Source organism: Rana temporaria, chromosome 11, assembly GCF_905171775.1.
Source record: "Rana temporaria chromosome 11, aRanTem1.1, whole genome shotgun sequence".
Lineage (NCBI taxonomy): Eukaryota > Metazoa > Chordata > Amphibia > Anura > Ranidae > Rana > Rana temporaria.
In genome coordinates, this window is record NC_053499.1 from 117,460,922 (window position 1) to 117,479,588 (window position 18,667).

General features: G+C 47.8%; 1 protein-coding gene across 1 annotated transcript in view; it reads left to right on the forward strand.

Moving 5' to 3' along the window:
- The window catches only part of LOC120917545, a 120,873-nt gene that overhangs the window by 84,926 nt on the left and 17,280 nt on the right, over nt 1-18,667 (forward strand). The window contains exon 8 of the mRNA XM_040328915.1: nt 2,833-2,881. Coding sequence (XP_040184849.1) covers nt 2,833-2,881 — 49 coding nt within the window. The remainder of the gene's footprint in view (nt 1-2,832; nt 2,882-18,667) is intronic.

The following is an 18,667-nucleotide window of genomic DNA, read 5'->3' on the forward strand; positions in this document are numbered from 1 at the left end:
CTTCCATCCTCCTAATAGCATTGGTGCTCAATTATGTTTTCTCTTCTAATGGCATTAGTGGTCAATGATAACACTTGACTTCCCTATCTCCTGTGCTGTGTCCTGCACTACTGCCTGTGCAGTAAAATTCTTATGCTTATTTCTTCAGGCAAGAGATCACTTTGCCTGTAGTACTGTATATGCATAGGTGTGGTGCTGAATGCCAGAATGAGCATTCTGGCACTTGGCTGCAGGACTAAGCCCAGATTTGTGTGATGTTAAGATTTTTTTTAAATCCCAGGATAGAAACAAGAATGGGTGGGGGTATGCCTTATAAGGTGCTGGTCTCTTATCTTTGAAAACTTGCACTTAGGTAGCCCATAAGGGATGCGGCTGTGTTGTGTTTTATTGTTATTAGCATTTCACTATGTCTGGAAAGCTAGGGCTGCAGAAATTGTCCAGGGTGTATTAAACAGCCAGTATGGTATTATATTGGCCATTCTAAGCTTATTTAAATGACCTTTGATGGTGTATATGTGAACTTACACTTTAAGGGCACTAAGCTGACAAAACCTTTGTAAATGGTTGCTGTTCAGATTAATGTCAAGCTAAAACCTGTGTGAACTAGGCTGACTGTAGATGAACAGACTTATTTAAAAAAAAGATAGTCGGGAATTATCTTCCCCTTGTCATTGTCTCCTGCCCTCTGAAAGCAGTGATGTTGTGTTTTCTTTCACCTTTTTATAGGGAAGAATGAAGGTTCAGTCCTGCTTGCAAGAGGATGTAAAATCCCCTGTGCAATAACAAGAAGCTTTGCTGTTATTTATAGTGTTTATAGGTAACCTTAGAGCCCATTCACACAGGGGCAACACGACTTCCAGCACGACTTTGGGAGGCAACTTGGACACGACTTGAGTATGAATCATCAGGCAACTTACAAGGCAACTTCAAGTTGCCTCCAAGACAGTACAAGGCAACTTCAAGCCTCAAGGCTTTCCAGTGGCCAATCAAACAACAATCAACTCTGTGGGAGGGAGGGGGAAGGGAGGGGTTTGCCTGAGAAATGTATGTTATCTCCCTGTTTTGTTGCTTCAGTTAACTGCTTGCCGACTGCCCACCGTCATATTACGGCGGCAAGTCAGCTCTCCTGCGTGAGAGCCCGTATTTCTATGTCGGCTCTCGCGCAGGCCACTGGGGCACGCGCTCGCCCCCGACTCCCGTGCGCGTGCCCGGCAGGCGCGATCGCCGCCGGGCACCCACGATTGCTCTTTACAGAGCGGGGACCGGGAGCTGTGTGTGTAAACACACAGCTCCCGGTCCTGTCAGTGGGGGAAATGCTGATCTTCTGTTCATACAATGTATGAACAGAAGATCAGTGATTTCCCCTAGTGAGGCCACCCCCCCTACAGTTAGAACACACCCAGGGAACATAATTAACCCCTTCCCCACCCCCTAGTGTTAACCCCCTCACTGCCAGTGGCATTTTTATAGTAATCCAATGCATTTTTATAGCACTGATCGCTATAAAAATGCCAATGGTCCCAAAAATTTGTCAAAAGTGTCCGAAGTGTCCGCCATAATGTCGCAGTACCGAAAAAAAAAACGCTGATCGCCGCCATTACTAGTAAAAAAAAATATTAATAAAAATGCCATAAAAATGCCCCCTGTTTTGTAAACGCTATAACATTTGCGCAAACCAATCAATAAACGCTTATTGCAAATTTTTTTTACGAAAAATATGTAGAAGAATACGTATCGGCCTAAACTGAGGAAAAAAAACGTTTTTTTTTATATATTTTTGGGGGATATTTATTACAGCAAAAAAGTAAAAAATATAATTTTTTTTCAAAATTGTCGCTCTATTTTTGTTTATAGCGCAAAAACTAAAAACCGCAGAGGTGATCAAATACCACCAAAAGTAAGCTCTATTTGTGGGAAAAAAAGGACGCCAATTTTGTTTGGGAGCCACGTCGCACGACCACGCAATTGTCAGTTAAAGCGACGCAGTGCCGAATCACCAAAAGTGCTTTGGTCTTTGGGCAGCAATATGGTCCGGGGGTTAAGTGGTTAAGACAGTGATCCGACTTCTGAGGCGACTTTCATTGAAATTAATGGGTACAAGTTGCCTACAAGTTGCCTAGAAGTCGGATTGAAGTAGTACAGGAACCTTTTCTGAAGTCGGAGCAACTTCAGTAGTGTAGATTAAGACGGCTCCCATTCACTTTTCTCGACTGCGCAACTTGGGGCAACTTAAAGACGGATCCCAGGTCGCCCCGGTGTGAACCGCCTTACGTGCTGGTTCACACTACAGTTACTTGGGGTCCGACTTGTGTCGCCCCCCAAGTGGCGCGACATGAGAAATTCCTTTGAAGTGAATGAGAGCCGTCCTAATGTACACTACTGAAGTTGCTCCGACTTCAGAAAAGGTTCCTGTACTACTTCAAGGCGACTTCTAGGTAACTTGTAGGAAACTTGTACCCATTGATTTCAATGGAAGTTTCCTCCAAAGTCGGATCACTGTCTTAACTAAAGCAACTTTACAGGAAAAGAAAATGGTTTACTCAGGCAAACCCCTCCCTCCCACAGAGCTGATTATTCTGTAATTGGCCACAGCCAAAGTTGCGTGTCCTGGAGGCAACTTTAAGTCGTGTTGTAAGTTGCTCAAAGACGCTCTGAAGTCGCCTTGCAAAGTCGCGATGTAAGTTGGGTTGCCCCTGTGTGAACCGGCACTACCTGTGCTGAAGCTAGCCATCTATTATTGAAGTAGCATTATACCCTGTGCTATTACCTAGTGAATTGTGTTGTCATACAGCTGTATGGTGTGTTTATTACATTTATTGCATTTCTTTACAGGCAGAGGGCATTGTTTGATGTTTTATCAGCTTATTCTGTTTACAATACGGTAAGACAATATGTATATAATAAGTGCTTAATCTCTTGCTAATTACACTGTAAATAACAACCAGTTTGAGGCTTCATGTACATGAGACGTTGTTTAACCTCTCCTAAACGATTTAACTTGACAGCTAGAATCCGACATTTAAAAATGTCCGTTTAGCCATGTTTACATGCCACGTTTGCATTTAGGAGCATTTAAAAAAAAAAATATTGTTTTATTTTTTTATGAAAATGTCTGTAAACGAAATGCTGCTAAACACGAATTTCCGCATTTACCAGCATTTACAAGCTGTTAGACATTTGGCCTTTCAAATGCCTCTGAACATCGCTCCTGAACAGATTTTTTTGCATTTCAAAAAATGCTTCTTAAATCAACTGCCTACAAATGACTATAAACGACCCTGTGTACATGTACTGATAAGGTAACATAGAGGAGAGTTCAGGGGCAGCGTCCGTTTACCAACAGCAGTGTACATGAGGCCTAATTCTTGGCAAAAAATATATCTGAAAAAATTCTGATTATTTTGTAAGGCATATAAAAACTGCAGCACATGTTTTTATTACCTGTGGCAGCCGATAAGATTTTATTTTTATTCTTCCATTGAAGTTGAGAATAAAAGATAAGATTTGGTTCACAGCAGAACATGCGAACAGGCAAAAAATTTGTTCGAACACGCGAACACCGTTAAAGTCTATTGGACATGAACATGAAAAATCCAAAGTGCTCATTTTAAAGGTTAATATGCAAGTTATTGTCATAAAGTGTTTCGGGTCCTGCCCCAGGGGACATGTATCAATGCAAAAAATGTTTTAAAAACGTTAGTTTTTTCGGGAGCAGTGATTTTAATAATGCTGAACGTGAAACAATAAAAGTGAAATATTCCTGATGGGGACAAGAGCCTCCTCCCCACAACCCTTGCCCTTGCCCGGTGGTTGTGGGGGGTCTACGGGCAGGGGGCTTATCAGAATCTGGAAGCCCCCTTAAACAAAGGGGACCCCAGATGCCGACCCCCCCTATGTGAATTGGTAATGGGGTACATTGTACCCCTAACATTTCACCCAAAAAAGTAACAATAAAGGTAAACAAAACACACACAGCTTGGGACAAGTCCTTTAATAAAAAATCCCCAAAAAAATTCCAGTGCTGTAATCTTTCTACGACCTGGACCCTCCGCCATAAACGATACAGCCTCCACAGGAGGCGCCCGGCTGAATGACGCGTGACCCGTCTGACAGCTCTTAAATAACCGAGAGCGGGTCCACCCGTGATGTGGACAGATGACCCCCGCCCCCCTCTGATGCCACGGGGTTTCTGGTGGTTTCCCCGTAATACCTATACCAGACCTGAAGGACCTGGTAATGGATTTTCGGGGGACCCCCACACATTTTTTTTATATACTTTTTGGTTCTGGTTTCCCCTTAATATTCATACCAGACCCAAAGGGCCTGGTAATGGACGGGGGGGGGGGGGGACGTGGGCATGTCGTTTTTTTCAATCACTTTTATCTGTATTGCCGGAACCCGACAATTCATTATAGCCGCAAGTAGTTTTAAATTACTTTTTTTCCTTTAGAAGTGTAATTTTGTGCAGGGACTGGTATAAACATGCACTACTTTACAGGCATACTGTAGACACCCCCCCCCCGGGTGCGAAATTTAAATGAATATTTCACTTTTATTGTTTCACTTTAAGCATTATTAAAATCACTTCCGAAAAACTGGCCGTTTTTAAAACTTTTTTTGCATTGATACATGTCCCCTGGGGCTTTCTAATTTGCCACGAACACCCCAAATTGTTCGGTATTCGGCGAACGGGCGAACAGCCAATGTTCGAGTTAAACTCATGTTCGACCTGAACATAAAGCTCATGCCTATTATTAATCAATTAACAGACATTTTAACTTTCTCTTTGGTTTGGTACCCCTGTATCATTTATCGATATGAATGTCTTTCAATCCAGTTGTTTTTACTGGATTAGAAAACCAACAAATGCCCCTACCCCCCCTCCCCGTGGGGGGTCCGGCACTTGCCCCATCTAGATGACAGCGACTCCTGTGTCCTCTCCTCCAGCATGGCGACTCTTCTCTCCTCAACCTAGGTGCTAGGCATCCAATAGGATCGCCTGTCCTTTCAGCCGGGAGGAGGATTGGTGTGAGAATAGCGAATATTCATTCACTATTCTCACACAACTGGGTGGGCTCGGAGCGCAGTGCTCTTCGCCCGAGCCCAACCTTTTTTGAAGCCTATTAGAGACTCTGGCCCGGATTCAGATACAATTGCGTATTTATCGGCGGGCGTAACGTATCTCAGATACATTATGCCGCCGTAACTTAGGGCGCAAGTTCCGTATTCAGAAAGAACTTGCGCCCTAAGTGTAAATGTGTCGGCGTAAGCCCGCCTAATTCAAATGTGGATGATGTGGGCGTGTTTTTTATTTAAATTACTTGTGACCCCACGTATTTGACCTTTTTTACGAACGGCGCATGCGCCGTCCGTGAACGTTTCCAAGTGCGCATGCTCCAAATTACGCCGCAAACTTTCAATGCTTTGGACGTGAACGTAACTTACGGACAGCCCTATTCGCGAACGACTTACGTAAACAACGTAAAATACGACGCTGTTCGTGTGTTTCCGACGTCCATACCTAACATGACTTACCCCTGCTTTATGAGGGATAACATTACGCCGGAAAAAGCCTTACGCAAACAACTTAAAAAAATTCGCCGGTCGGACGTACGTTTCTGAATCGGCGTATCTACCTAATTTGCATATTCCTCGCGTAAATCTACGGAAGCGCCACCTAGCGGCCAGTGTAAATATGCAGCCTAAGTTACAACGGTTTAAGAGACTTACACCGGTCGGATCTTAGGGAAATCTATGTGTAACTGATTCTAAGAATCAGGCGCATAGATACGACCCCGCACACTCAGAGTTACGACGGAGTATCAGGAGATACGCCGTCGTAACTCGTCTCTGAATCCGGGCCTCTGCCTCTAATCACGTGCTTCAAACCCCCCATTAGAATCTATGGTCCGGCGCCCTGTATGTAGATCAGGGGGCCGGACACATGTATGGGGGGGGGGCGCCCATGCGCCCCTAATGGATGGGCCGCCACTGTACAGTATACCTGGCCAACTAATTGGATTATGGCACCGATGTTTGGCTTCACTCCCTCGACCTTAGAGCTATTTATGTTGTTTGACTCAACCTTATGTTACCTTGTCTGTTACAGTTCTTTTTTCACTATAACAGGACTTCTCTGATATCTACTTGTATTCACTTTTTACATCGCTTTGGTGCTTCTTGGGAACTTGTTGGGCCTTATTGGGTTTTAAAACATTTTCTTTGGCTACCAATCACATACCTAAGATTTGATTATCTTTCTGTGGACATCGAGGGTTGTACCTTTGGTGAAACTAGGATAGTCAGGGATCCCTGGATTATGTTTTATGCACTTTTTGATGCACATTTTTCACCTTTTGTTTGCACTATTGTTTTTGTATTATTATTATCAGTTACTGTCTCTTTTGACAAAAATAAGTCTCTCTGGGTTTACTTACATCTTCATCTTAAATCTCTAAAACTGGTGTATTTACACCCTTTATAGACCCTGCAATAAGGGAAGCATAAACATTTACCAACCCCTAACTTATAAAACCTTTAGCGACTGTGTTGGGTATACCATTTCATGTTTTATGCCTCTTATAAGGGATGGCTATATATGTTGTTTGTTTTACTCCATGTTGAAACAACCTGTTTCCTTTGCGATGGCACTTCAACACTTTATCTCATCCCCTATGGGACAAGTCAATTATGGTTTGTTTCCACTTCCCTAACCGGCTGTCTGGTTATTTGGCTGAACCCCCTGGTCAAGATTTTAATCCTGACCTATGGGAGGTTATTTAAACACAACCTGCTTCTCTCACTAGATAGGAAGCTTCTTTTTCTACCTTCACCACCTTCTTTCTGCTTATACATATAAATCCCTCCCCTCCACCTTTTTTTCTCTTTTCTTTATTTTACCCACATTCCTAACCCTTTTCCTTTTTTTTTTTTTTTTTTTTTTTTTCTCCATCCCTTTAACTTTCGTCACTATTTGCCTTTATTATGTTTTTGAGCTTTGGTTCAATCATTCTGATGTTGAATGTGTCCAGGAAACCTGCTTGGCTGCCTTCTTCCCACCTCAGTATTGCACGCTTGTTACCTGCAATTCTATACCCAAAGCGGGGGTACGACAATCGAGTGTACATAAACCCGTCAATGAGTCCTATTGTTTGCACTTGCAAAATAAAATATCTTACTCTGAGATATTTATTCCTAATGAGCAATATTTAAGATGTGACTGTCACTATAGTAACATATTATGATTTCAATTCTGACCAGCACCATCACACTTTGTGTATATTTAAATCTAACTTTGTTCCCAATTTTAACACCAAAAACTCCACAATCCTCATGTGGCAGAATCATTCTGCACAAAACTAGATTATTTTTATTGTTCACACCCCCACATGTACGGACTGACAACTCATGGGACCCCTAGACAATAGATCATGGGGTGCCCCAGGCAATAGGAGATCATGAGGCCCCCTGTCCCCCCACACTCAAGCCACATCCACACAAAGCCCCAGCTACATATTGCTCTGCCCACATTACATATGTCTGTGGCAGCCATCCTCCACATATTGCAGCTCAGCTGCACAGAAGGGCCCATCAGCAAACTGTGGAAGATGTTGGGCCCTCAAGTTAAAGAAATGGACCAATGCCAATTTTTTTGTCTGCCGCTTAGGCTCACAGAGATTCCTGTTGGCATTGCTTGGAAGCCACCTAACACCTAATAAATTCAAAGGTGGCGGTCGTCTAAGAACCTGTCGGGTGCCTGATGGCTTCCCAACCATGCTTCCAGGGACCTCCATGAGCCTAATTATTTAGTTATTGCAGCTCCGTTGCATAGAGGGGGCATTTTAAATATCTACCCCAGCATAGCCTGCATAAAAGTACCCAGATTCTTTCTGTAGAAGCCACTGAGCACTTCCATGTTTAAAGATGGCTCCCGCACAGCAGCTAACTTTATGATGCAACTGAGGTGTTTTATGAATGAAGTGGGCCTGTGTGCAAGATCATAATTTGGGCTCCAATGCCAGAGAAGTACGTGCAGTGCAACGCACCGCAGCAAACAGTGGGAGTGGTTTTCGGGGGCTGAAGGTATCACCTGCTGGTTACATAGTACAGTAAAGGTGCCTGATTACCTTAGTGGCTAATTGCCTTGTGCAGCTGCAGCTCCCACTCCGCTCCTTCCTGACAGGGTTGCAACAACTTTTTTTTCCCTCTTCCGTTCATGGACGGATACAGCAGCAATCTTGACTTGTGGGCATTAGCCTTCAATCAGGAGAGGACTAGGCAGAAAACATGTTAAAAAGTGTTAATCACATAAAAAACTGTACAGTACTGCCTAGGGGCCATCCCTCTGGGTACAACCCCTCTCTCTGCATCTCGCAGCTCAGTTTTTTTCTGCCTAGCATAGGAGAAGGACATGGCTCTCTTCGGGCACATGGGTCCTGGAGTTTTTTCTGTTTTTTCCTACTTTTCTTTTTGTTTCCTGAGATCTGCTGACTGGGCAACAGGCTGGACATCAGATCCTTGGAGTCTCCTCAGTTTCGGCCATCAAGCGTGTGTGTCGGTCTTTAGCTACGCGCTGGGCCTTCCATGCCATGCCCCGTTGCTCCAGGGGTGGCCCGGTGAGCTACATGCTCCTGGGCCAACATATGACCGGGCTACATGCACGAGTCACAGCGTGCCGGGCTGACAGCAACCTCCGTAACCGTACGGTAGATGGTCTGTCTGGGATGCTTCATGCAAGTCTACGCAGGAAGGGTAAGTAGCAGTACCCTTGCTTCGGCAGGGGGACATGGCTGGACATTCCTGGGGAGGTCAATTAGGGGGTTCCCACCCTTCCTTTCCTCTCTCCCTTCCTCCCCACATCCCTATGCTCTGGGTAGCTAGGCTGGCTGCGTCTGACGGGGGTCCACCTAGGGGGGCTCCATCCGCTGGTGGGGGCTGTGCTGTGTGTGTCCCCTCTCCTGGGGGTGCTATTAACTGCCTGTGTGGGGGGGGGCTCGGTGCGGGGGCTCCGGGTGTTCACTGCTGCGATGTATGTGTTTTGTTTTATTTGCATGCGGCCGGTGGCCATTTTGGTGGCTATGTTGTTCTCTATCTCTCATTGGCGGGCATTTTCTTGTAGCCGTGCACCTTTTTCTACAGGGCGGCCGCTCGGCGGCCATTGTGGGAGGGAGTTTGACCTATAGTGCTGGTCAATAAGGTGCGATCAGCTGGGATACATGCAGCAGAGCAGCAGAGTGACATGGGCGGCTGAGCACCTCGAGACAGATGGCGGCTGTTGCAGTGACCGGCTCAGGTGGCGAGTCCTCTGGGGGGGGCCCTCGTTCTCTGTGGCAGCTAGGAGGGTGGGCTGTGTGCTTATTTTACGTCCCTACTGGTGTCAGACACATGGGTCAGCATGGCGTCGGAAGCAGACGCCTCTTCCCCTGAAATCCCTAAGTTAGCAACTGGTGACCCTGCTGGTATCTGTGGATGCTATGTCGGCGGTCCTGGAGACCTTTGTTGCCAGTGTGGAAGCGGCGGTGGGAACACGGGGGTACAAAGCGTCCCCTCCCCTTGCCATTCTTCCAGGGACAACTCTGACGTGAAGGCCCTGATTCTGATGTGTCAGAGGATGCGGACCGTGACTGTTTGGACAGTGAGGATGACTCCAGGACCGGGTTGCTGTGTGATGAGAAACTTGTAGGAGCACTTATTACCGCAGTGCGGGATACTCTTAAAGCGGGGGTTCACCCGAAAAAAATGTTTTAACATTAGATTGAGGCTAATTGTGGGAAGCACAATCGGGTGTTTTTTTTTTTAAATCAATGCAGTACATACCGTTTTAGAGATAGATGTTCTCCGCGGCTTCTGGGTATGATCTGCGGGACTGGGCGTTCCTATTTGATTGACAGAATTCCGACCATCGCATACAGCGCGTCACGAGTTGCCGAAAGAAGCCGAACGTCAGTGCGGCTCTATACGGCGCCTGCGCACCGACGTTCGGCTACTTTCGGCAACTCGTGACGCGCTGTATGCGATGGTCTGAAGGCTGTCAATCAAATAGGAACGCCCAGTCCCGCAGACCATACCCGGAAGCCGCGGAGAACATCTATCTCTAAAACGGTATGTACTGCATTGATTTAAAAAAAAACACCCGATTGTGCTTCCCACAATTAGCCTCAATCTAATGTTAAAAATTTGTTTTTCGGGTGAACCCCCGCTTTAAGCTGGAGGATACGGCAGAGGCGACAGAGATGTCAGTCCTTTCGGATTCCGTAAGCCAAACCGCACTGCTAAGGTGTTTCCTTGTGTATCCTATTTGGATAAGCTTTTGTACAAGGAGTGGGATAGGCCGCAAAAGTTTTTTCGGCCCCAAAAAGTTTGTCGGTCCGTTACCCCTTTGAGGAGAGTTTCCTGAAGAAGTGGACTTCTCCCCCCGATAGTGGACCCCCTGTGTCCAGATTAAACAAGGTGACCACGCTTCCAGTGGAAGGAGCTCCTGCTTTCAAGGACCCCGTAGACAAGGCAGTGGCCCGCTACCTGTACATGGTGGTGGGCTCAGAAGTGCGTCCTGCTGTGGCTGGGGCCCTGGTGTCTCAGACACTTACTGAATGGGCAAAAATGTTACACCAAGGGTTAAAGGAGCATCAGGCTCCCACGAAATGTGTGGCTCTGGCTGACCAGTTGGTACAGGGCCTTAAGTTTGTCTGCGAGTCAGCCTTGGATACGATTCCCTTGCTGTCCAGAGCTTCAGTCTATACGGTGGTCTTACGCCGCCTGATCTGGCTAAAGTGTTGATCCGCGAACCAATCTTCTAAGAAGGCCCTGATAGATTTACCTTTTAAGGGCGACAGGCTTTTCTGAGCCTCTCTGGATGACATTATTAAAGATGCCACAGGGGGTTAGAGCACTCTACTTCCGCAATCCAAAGAGGTTAAGGAGCCACGCCGTAGGCAGGGGCCCTCCTTCACTGTGCACAAGCGTTTTTTTTTGTCCACCCGGTGCTGCAGGTAAATGCTCCCAGGCCTGCTGAGGGACAAAAGTGTCCCTGGTTTTTCGCAAACCCAACAAGCCTGCAGAAAGATCTGCGTCCGCATGAAGGTCTGCCCCGCCGGACACTTGGGTGGGGGGCCGTCTTCGCAGATTCGCGGCTCGGTGTACGTGTCTGCTTTCCGACCGGTGGGTTTGCAAAGTAGTTTCCTCAGGGTACAAGATAGTTTCTCTCTTGCCCCCTGTGACGGTATCGGTATGATATCCCCGTCAAGCATTCCCTCCTCTCCATACAAGAACATCACAGGATCATCACACATGAGTCAAGACTGAATGCTGGAACCAAGACTGATTTATTGGCAGCTTGCTGCTGGTTATAAATACAGTTTTACAAGCTAAATCCTTAATCAAGGAACAATGGGAGCTCCACCCCCTTTTCACCCACTCTAGGGTTTCTCATACAGAATATAGCCAGACAATTCGGAGCCGACCTGAGACACATTTTCTTTAAATAATGACATCAGGGAAGTTAATTACAAGGTGTACAGAACAGATTAGCTGGACAGCCTGGCACCGCATAATTAAGCAATCAGAATACATAACATGAGTCACCTCTAATCACAGTAACAGGTTTAACATCCCTTTGAAAGAAGGAGCTAGCTGCAGACGGGTCATTAACATGTCAATAGCTTGTAACACATGAATCCATTTTACCTCTAACCCACAATTTAACCAAGCAGGGAGATTTACACTGACATATCCTTCACAATGGCCCCCCTTTTTCTCCCTGCTCCGGCAAATCCGGTTGGACCTTCCCTGGTCCAGTAGGGTTGACGGGTTCAGAGCTTTTAGTCCGAGGTTAACTCCGTTTGGCGTGACTGACCTCCATTGGTAACTGCTTCCGACTCAGGTATGCCACCGGGTCGTCAGATCACACGCCGGTCAGTCCGCAAGTCTTTGTGCGATCTGCAGAGTCACCAGAAGTCAGTGTGAAGACGGCGAATGGGTCTGTGCGCCGCCGTCTAGGTGTCCCACTATAGGAGGGGCAGGTTATGGCTCTGAAGTGACAATCACAGGAGATTCATAAAAAGGAAAAGTTATATTTGTTGAAATGCTGTAGCACTGGTGCTCAGAGTCCGGGGGGGGGGAGGGGAATCAGAGCCCCATAAGGTCAGCCACCCCCTGCTCCCTCCGCAGCCGCCGGTTCTCCTCTTGGAGCTTCTCCAGCTCCATCTCCAGTTCATGAAGCCTGGGGGGGTCAGCCTGCTGTGACCTCAGGTGGTTGTTCTCCTCCTCCATGCGGCTTATGCACTCCTCCAGCTCTATGTATTCACGGATCAGCTCCTGCTTGCTCATGTCCTGCAGGCTTTCCACGTGGTCCTTCATCATCAGGAACTGGGTGGTGGTGTAAGGGGCCACCGGTGGGCCCTTGGCGAACATCTCGGCCCGCATCTGGGGCGCCCGCTGCGATTTCATCTCCTCCAGTCGCTTCTTCTCCTCCCAGGTCCGCTGGTTATACGGCTTCCAGGACCTCTTCTTCTTGGGGGTAGCCGGCGGTGCCTCTTTCTGCCCAGCTCCCTACAGGGCCCCTCCGGCTCATGGCTGTCACCCATGACCAGCTGACAATGGTGTTCCCTGTTGTCCGTAATAACAGATTGTACCATGAGGGCTTCGTAAGGGGTGCCCAATGGTCCTTCCTGACCCAGCTCCTGGGGATCCCAAGCCGAGTCTACACAATGGGCTGCTGCTGGTGGGCGGTACCCAGGTTGAGACCAATTTGATCTGGTGTTGTCATTCAGGGGGCAATTCTGCTTGAAGTGACCCAACTGTTTGCACCGGAAGCAGCGTTGTTCGTTGTCCTCCTGGCGTGGATAGCGAGGGCTCGATGTCATCGGTCTGTTAGGCGGTTGGTATCTAGCGGCTGGTGGGTGTGAGGGCGCCGTTGGTCGTGGAGGTTGTACCCGTGGTGTGACCTGGTTTGTCTTGCGAGTATCCGCATATTCATCCGCCAACTTAGCGGCCTCTGGTAGAGTCATGGGCCTGCGATCTCTCACCCAATCTTTGACGTCTGTCTGGATGTGATTGTAAAATTGCTCCAGGAGCATTAGTTGCAAAATGTCCTCTGCGGTGGTGGCCTGGCTGCTGTTAACCCAGTTAGAGGCCGACAGGGACAACTGGCATGCCCATTCCGCGTAAGAGTCTTTCGTGGTTTTGCGTGAGTCCCTGAACTTCTGTCGGTGGGACTCTGGGGTTACTGCATAACGAGCCAGGAGCACTTCTTTAACCCGGGCGTAGCTATGGATATCCTGATCTGGCACGGTCCGGAAAGCATCAGAAGCTTTGCCTGACAGTTTGCCTGACAATATTGCAACCCAGTCTCCTCTAGCTATTCGGTGCAGGTTACATTGTCGCTCAAAATCTGCCAGGTAGTTATCAATCTCATAGTCCTTTTCATCAAAAGCTTTAAAAGCGCTAAACGGAATCTTCCTTGTGTCTGCTGTGCTGTACTCACTGTTTGGAGGATGTGCGGCTGCTTGTTGGACTGCTGCCAGTTTTAACTGTAGCTCTGCATCTCTTATTTGTTTATCCTTCTGTAGCTCTGCGTCTCTTATTTGTTTATCCTCCTGTAGTTCTGCGTCTCTTATTTGTTTAGCCTCCTGTAGTTCTGCGTCTCTTATGTGTTTATCCTCCTTCGCTAACAGGTCCATCACTTTCAGCACCACATCCGGCGTTGGGTTCGGGCCGAACCACGCTAGCTTCTCTCTCATTAGCTTGTTGGTTGGTGACTCCTCCTGAATCACTGGTGTCTCCATCTCTTGTACTGCTGGCGTTGCTGCAATCCCGTCCTCCTGGTCCATCTCCATTAATTCTGCTATGATGACCCGCTTGGTTTTGTTGCTAGCAATCCTTCCACGAACTTCCAGTAGTTCTTTTAAGCAGGGTGTAGCAGCCTTCCATTCACTGTTCCCAGTGTCTGCTTGGAGTCCTGGTGTAAGGGAGAGTAGAAGGGAAGATCCCGCTGCTGCCAACCAATTGTGACGGTATCGGTATGATATCCCCGTCAAGCATTCCCTCCTCTCCATACAAGAACATCACAGGATCATCACACATGAGTCAAGACTGAATGCTGGAACCAAGACTGATTTATTGGCAGCTTGCTGCTGGTTATAAATACAGTTTTACAAGCTAAATCCTTAATCAAGGAACAATGGGAGCTCCACCCCCTTTTCACCCACTCTAGGGTTTCTCATACAGAATATAGCCAGACAATTCGGAGCCGACCTGAGACACATTTTCTTTAAATAATGACATCAGGGAAGTTAATTACAAGGTGTACAGAACAGATTAGCTGGACAGCCTGGCACCGCATAATGAAGCAATCAGAATACATAACATGAGTCACCTCTAATCACAGTAACAGGTTTAACATCCCTTTGAAAGAAGGAGCTAGCTGCAGACGGGTCATTAACATGTCAATAGCTTGTAACACATGAATCCATTTTACCTCTAACCCACAATTTAACCAAGCAGGGAGATTTACACTGACATATCCTTCACACCCCCCAAACAGATTTTTTCCCTCCAGCTTCCCCCGACCTGTCGGGAAGCCCTGTTTGGGGCAGTTCGGGATCTGCTGGTACGCGGGGTGATCATACCTGTTCCATTGCTGGAACGGTTTCAGGGTTTTTACTCAAATCTGTTTGTGGTACCCAAGAAGGATGGGGTCCGTCCAATCCTGGATCTTAAGGCCCTCAATTGCTTTGTGAAAGTACGAAGGTTCCGGATGGAATCGGTTCACTCTGTTGTCGCTACACTCCATCCTGGGGATTTTCTGGCATCCTTAGACATCAAGGACACATACTTGCATGTCCCCATATGCGCCAGCCATCAGAGATTCCTACACTTTGCGGTCGGGGAGGATCATTATCAATTTGTGGCCCTCCCTTTTGGTCTTTTGTTCACCAAGGTGCTCGCCCCGATTCTGGCCCTTCTGGGCTTCTGGGACAATGTTCTTCTGAGAGCCACTTCAAGCTTAGACTTAGAGGAGGGCGTGTCTATGACCTGTCAGATCCTCTGAGACTTTGGTTGGGTGCTGAACATTCAGAAGTCAGTATTGGTACCGACTCGCCGCTGATGGGACAAGCGCCCATTGTCCCTGGATTGGCAGATCCGGGTGAGCCACCTGGTCAGGGCCTCCCTGGTTTGGTGGCTGACATCACCGACACTTCTGTCCGGGAAGTCGTTCCTTCCTTTCCACTGGACGGTGATCATGACGGACATCAGCCTTGCCGGTTGGGGGGGAGTCTGGGGGGTTCAGTCGGCACATGATCGCTGAACTCTGGAAGAATCCCGACTGCCGATCAATGTTCTGGAACTTTCGGTCGATCAGGCTTTGCCTCTCCGCGTGGTCTCGGAGGCTACAGGGGCGTTCAGTCAGGATCCAGTCAGACAAGGCCACAGAAGTGATGTATGTCAACCATCAAGGAGGAACAAGAAGCGCGGCTGCTGCGTCTGAGGTCGCTCACATCCTGAGGTGGGCAGAGCGGAGCGGCTCTTTCGGCCATATACATTCCGGGTATGGAAAACTGGCAAGCGGACTACCTGAGTCGCCAGATGCTGGACCAAGGAGAATGGGGTCTACACCCGGATGTGTTTCAGCTCCTGTGCCTAAAATGGGGCACGCCAGACGTGGACCTACTGGCTTCTCGACTCAATCAGAAGGTATTGAGGTTTGTGGCCAAGTCAAAAGACCCCTGGGCGGACGCGTCAGACATGTTTGTGGCACTGTGGGGCCTGTATCGGCTAAACTATGCCTTCCCTTCCCTGAAGCTTCTTCCCCATCTGCTTCGCAGAGTGGAGGCCGAGGGGATTCCAATGATCCTAATTGCTCCGGATTGGCCTCGGCGTCCCTGGTACGCCGACCTAGGGCGTCTGGTAGCAGATGTCCCTTGGCGTCTGCCGATGCAAGAGGACCTGCTGTCGCAAGGTCCCATACTGCATCCTGCTTTACAGTCGCTGGCTTTGATGGCATGGCTATTGAAAGCCAGGTGCTATAAGACCGGGGCCTGTAAGATTCAGTGATTTCTACCATGCTTTTCCTCTAGGAAGATTTACCATCGCACTTGGAAGGCCTACATATCCATGTGTGAGGAGATGAGGTGGCATCCGCGTACTTATTTGGTTTACAGGGTGCTGCTGTTTTTGCAGCGTGGGGTGGACAAAAAGCTTGCCTCAAGTACGATTAAGGGGCAGATTTCTGCCTTGGCTGCTCACTCTTTGGTAAGTATGTTTGTGCAGGGGGTTCGGCATGTGGCCCCTCCGGTCCTTCCTCCACTACCTCCGTGGGACTTGAATCTGGTCCTCTCGGTGCTTCAGAACCCGCCATTGGAGATGATTAGGGAGATTCCCTTACTGACGCTTTTTTTTAGAAGGTGGCCTTTTTGGTGGCTATTATGTCAGTCAGACGGGTTTCTGAGCTGGCAGCCTTGTCCTGCAAGGCTCCATATCTGGTCTTCCACGAGGATAAGGTTGTGCTGCGTCCACAGCCTTCATTTCTCCCTAAGGTCGTTTCGGCTTTCCATCTCAATGAGGACATTGTACTTCCATCTTTTGTGTCCTCGTCCTTCGCACCCTAAGGAGGCTGCACTGCATTCCTTGGATGTTGTCCGAGCTCTGCGAGTGTACTTGTCTGCTACTGCTCCGTTACGGAGGTCGGACTCACTGTTTTTTTTGGTGGCTGGTCCTAAGAAGGGCCTGGCGGTCTCGTCTGCCACCATCTCTAGGTGGATCAGACAGGTCGTGATTCAGGCTTATGCCAAAATGGGGCGGGCGCCCCCCTTTCCTGTCACGGCGCATTCAACCAGGGTAATAGTTGCCTCTTGGGCTTTCCGACATCAAGTGCCTGTTTCCCTTGTGTGTAAGGCGGCGACCTGGTCGTCCGTTCACACTTTCACAAAATGTTACAAGTTATACAGTAAATGGATGTGACCTGACACACACACTAATAAAACACATAGCGGCCTCCATCCCTGATTTGGTATATAGAAAAGAGGGGTTTGTGGGACTTTAAATGAGGGCGTAATAACATAAAAATTAAGTTAAAGTACATGATTTATTTATTACAATCTTAAATACATGTCAGATATTTTGTATCAAATAGATAGGTAGTCACAATACTTACTCTAAATATGCTGCTCATAGCATGCAATGCAAAAATAAAAAACTGACATAGCAGATATACATGGTAAAATGAATCAATTAAATAACATATGTAATATAGACAGGTGACTGTTGGCATCTAGTGGCACTCTACGCGTTTCCTGGCATTTCAGCCATTCATCAGGAGTGTTTTAAAGTAGTATATTTACAGCCTCAAGACCTGGTCCAGTATCTGCCAAGGAGAAGGGGGGGGGGGTTCGGCATGATATCTCCCCCCGGGGTTGAGACAGGGAAACCCTTCAAGGACGGGGAACAGCGCCCGGAGCATAACACGGTGGTCACAGCTTGATCCAAAATACTATGTGTGCACGTTGAGTGCATAGTGTTCCAAGAGATGGTGACTAAGCTCCTAGCAATAAGGGTGACCTGTGTATAGGATCAAAAAAATGTTACAAGGTTGATGTGAGTGCATCTTCAGATGCTTCCTTCAGCCGCAAGGTTTTGCAGGCAGCTGTTTAAGGTTGCAACTCCTCCGTTGAGGAGCTCTGGTTGTTTGGGAGTGAAGTTTGTTTTAATGCTGTTTTCCCACCCCTCGTTTTTGACACTGCTTGGGGACGTCCTACAAATCCAGATTGCTGCTGTGTCTGTCCATGAACTGAAGAGAAAAAGGGATTTTTGTACTCACCGTAAAATCCTTTTCTCTGAGTTCATGGACGGACACAGCACCCACCCCTCCTTTTTTTGTTTGTACTGCTTTTTAACGAACTGAGCTGCGAGATGCAGGGAGAGGGGTTGTACCCAGAGGGACCAGAAATCATACAAAAACTACTGTTAGAAACAAAGAGGGGTGGAGGGATAGAGACAGAAGGAGGGAGGGGGAAATGGGTTGAGCAGGAGGAGAAATAGGAATATGAGGGAGAGAGAGATGGGGAGATGGGAAAGTAGGAAAGAGAGGGAGGAAGGGGGAAGAGGGGGCTGAGAGAGAGGGGTGAGAGAGAGAGAATTGCTACTCACAATTATGGCCCAGACTGCTCTCCCCTGGATTCAGGCAGCCAGGAGCTAGAGCTGCTGTATGCTCTGAATTTAAATCTGCTGCCTCCATAACCCATTTCACAGCAGTGTGTGTACTGTATGGGAGACCAATATTATTTTTCCCACATGATTTGCACTGTGTGTGTGTGTGGAGGCAAAATGCTTCCACACACAAGACCATCTCCATATCCTCCCAGCTGGAGACACAACAGAATGAATGGCAGATTAGGGCTGCAGAGGAGGCGATGGGCTTGCCATGCATGTCTCTCCTGGAGGGGTGTTCCCTGTTCTGTGGCTAGATACTGGGCTCTCCACTTTGAATGCTCTCCACTACCTCTGTCCTGTCCCCAGGAAAAAGGGGATGTGCGCGCGGGGAGGATGGGAGGACCAATCACATCACTGATCTACCGGGACTGACAGGAAACTAGATTGCTGAAGAGAACAGCATGTACAGGGACCGCTCTGCAGGTACTTTGCAACAAGTAAAGGTACAGTGACAGAGCCTCTC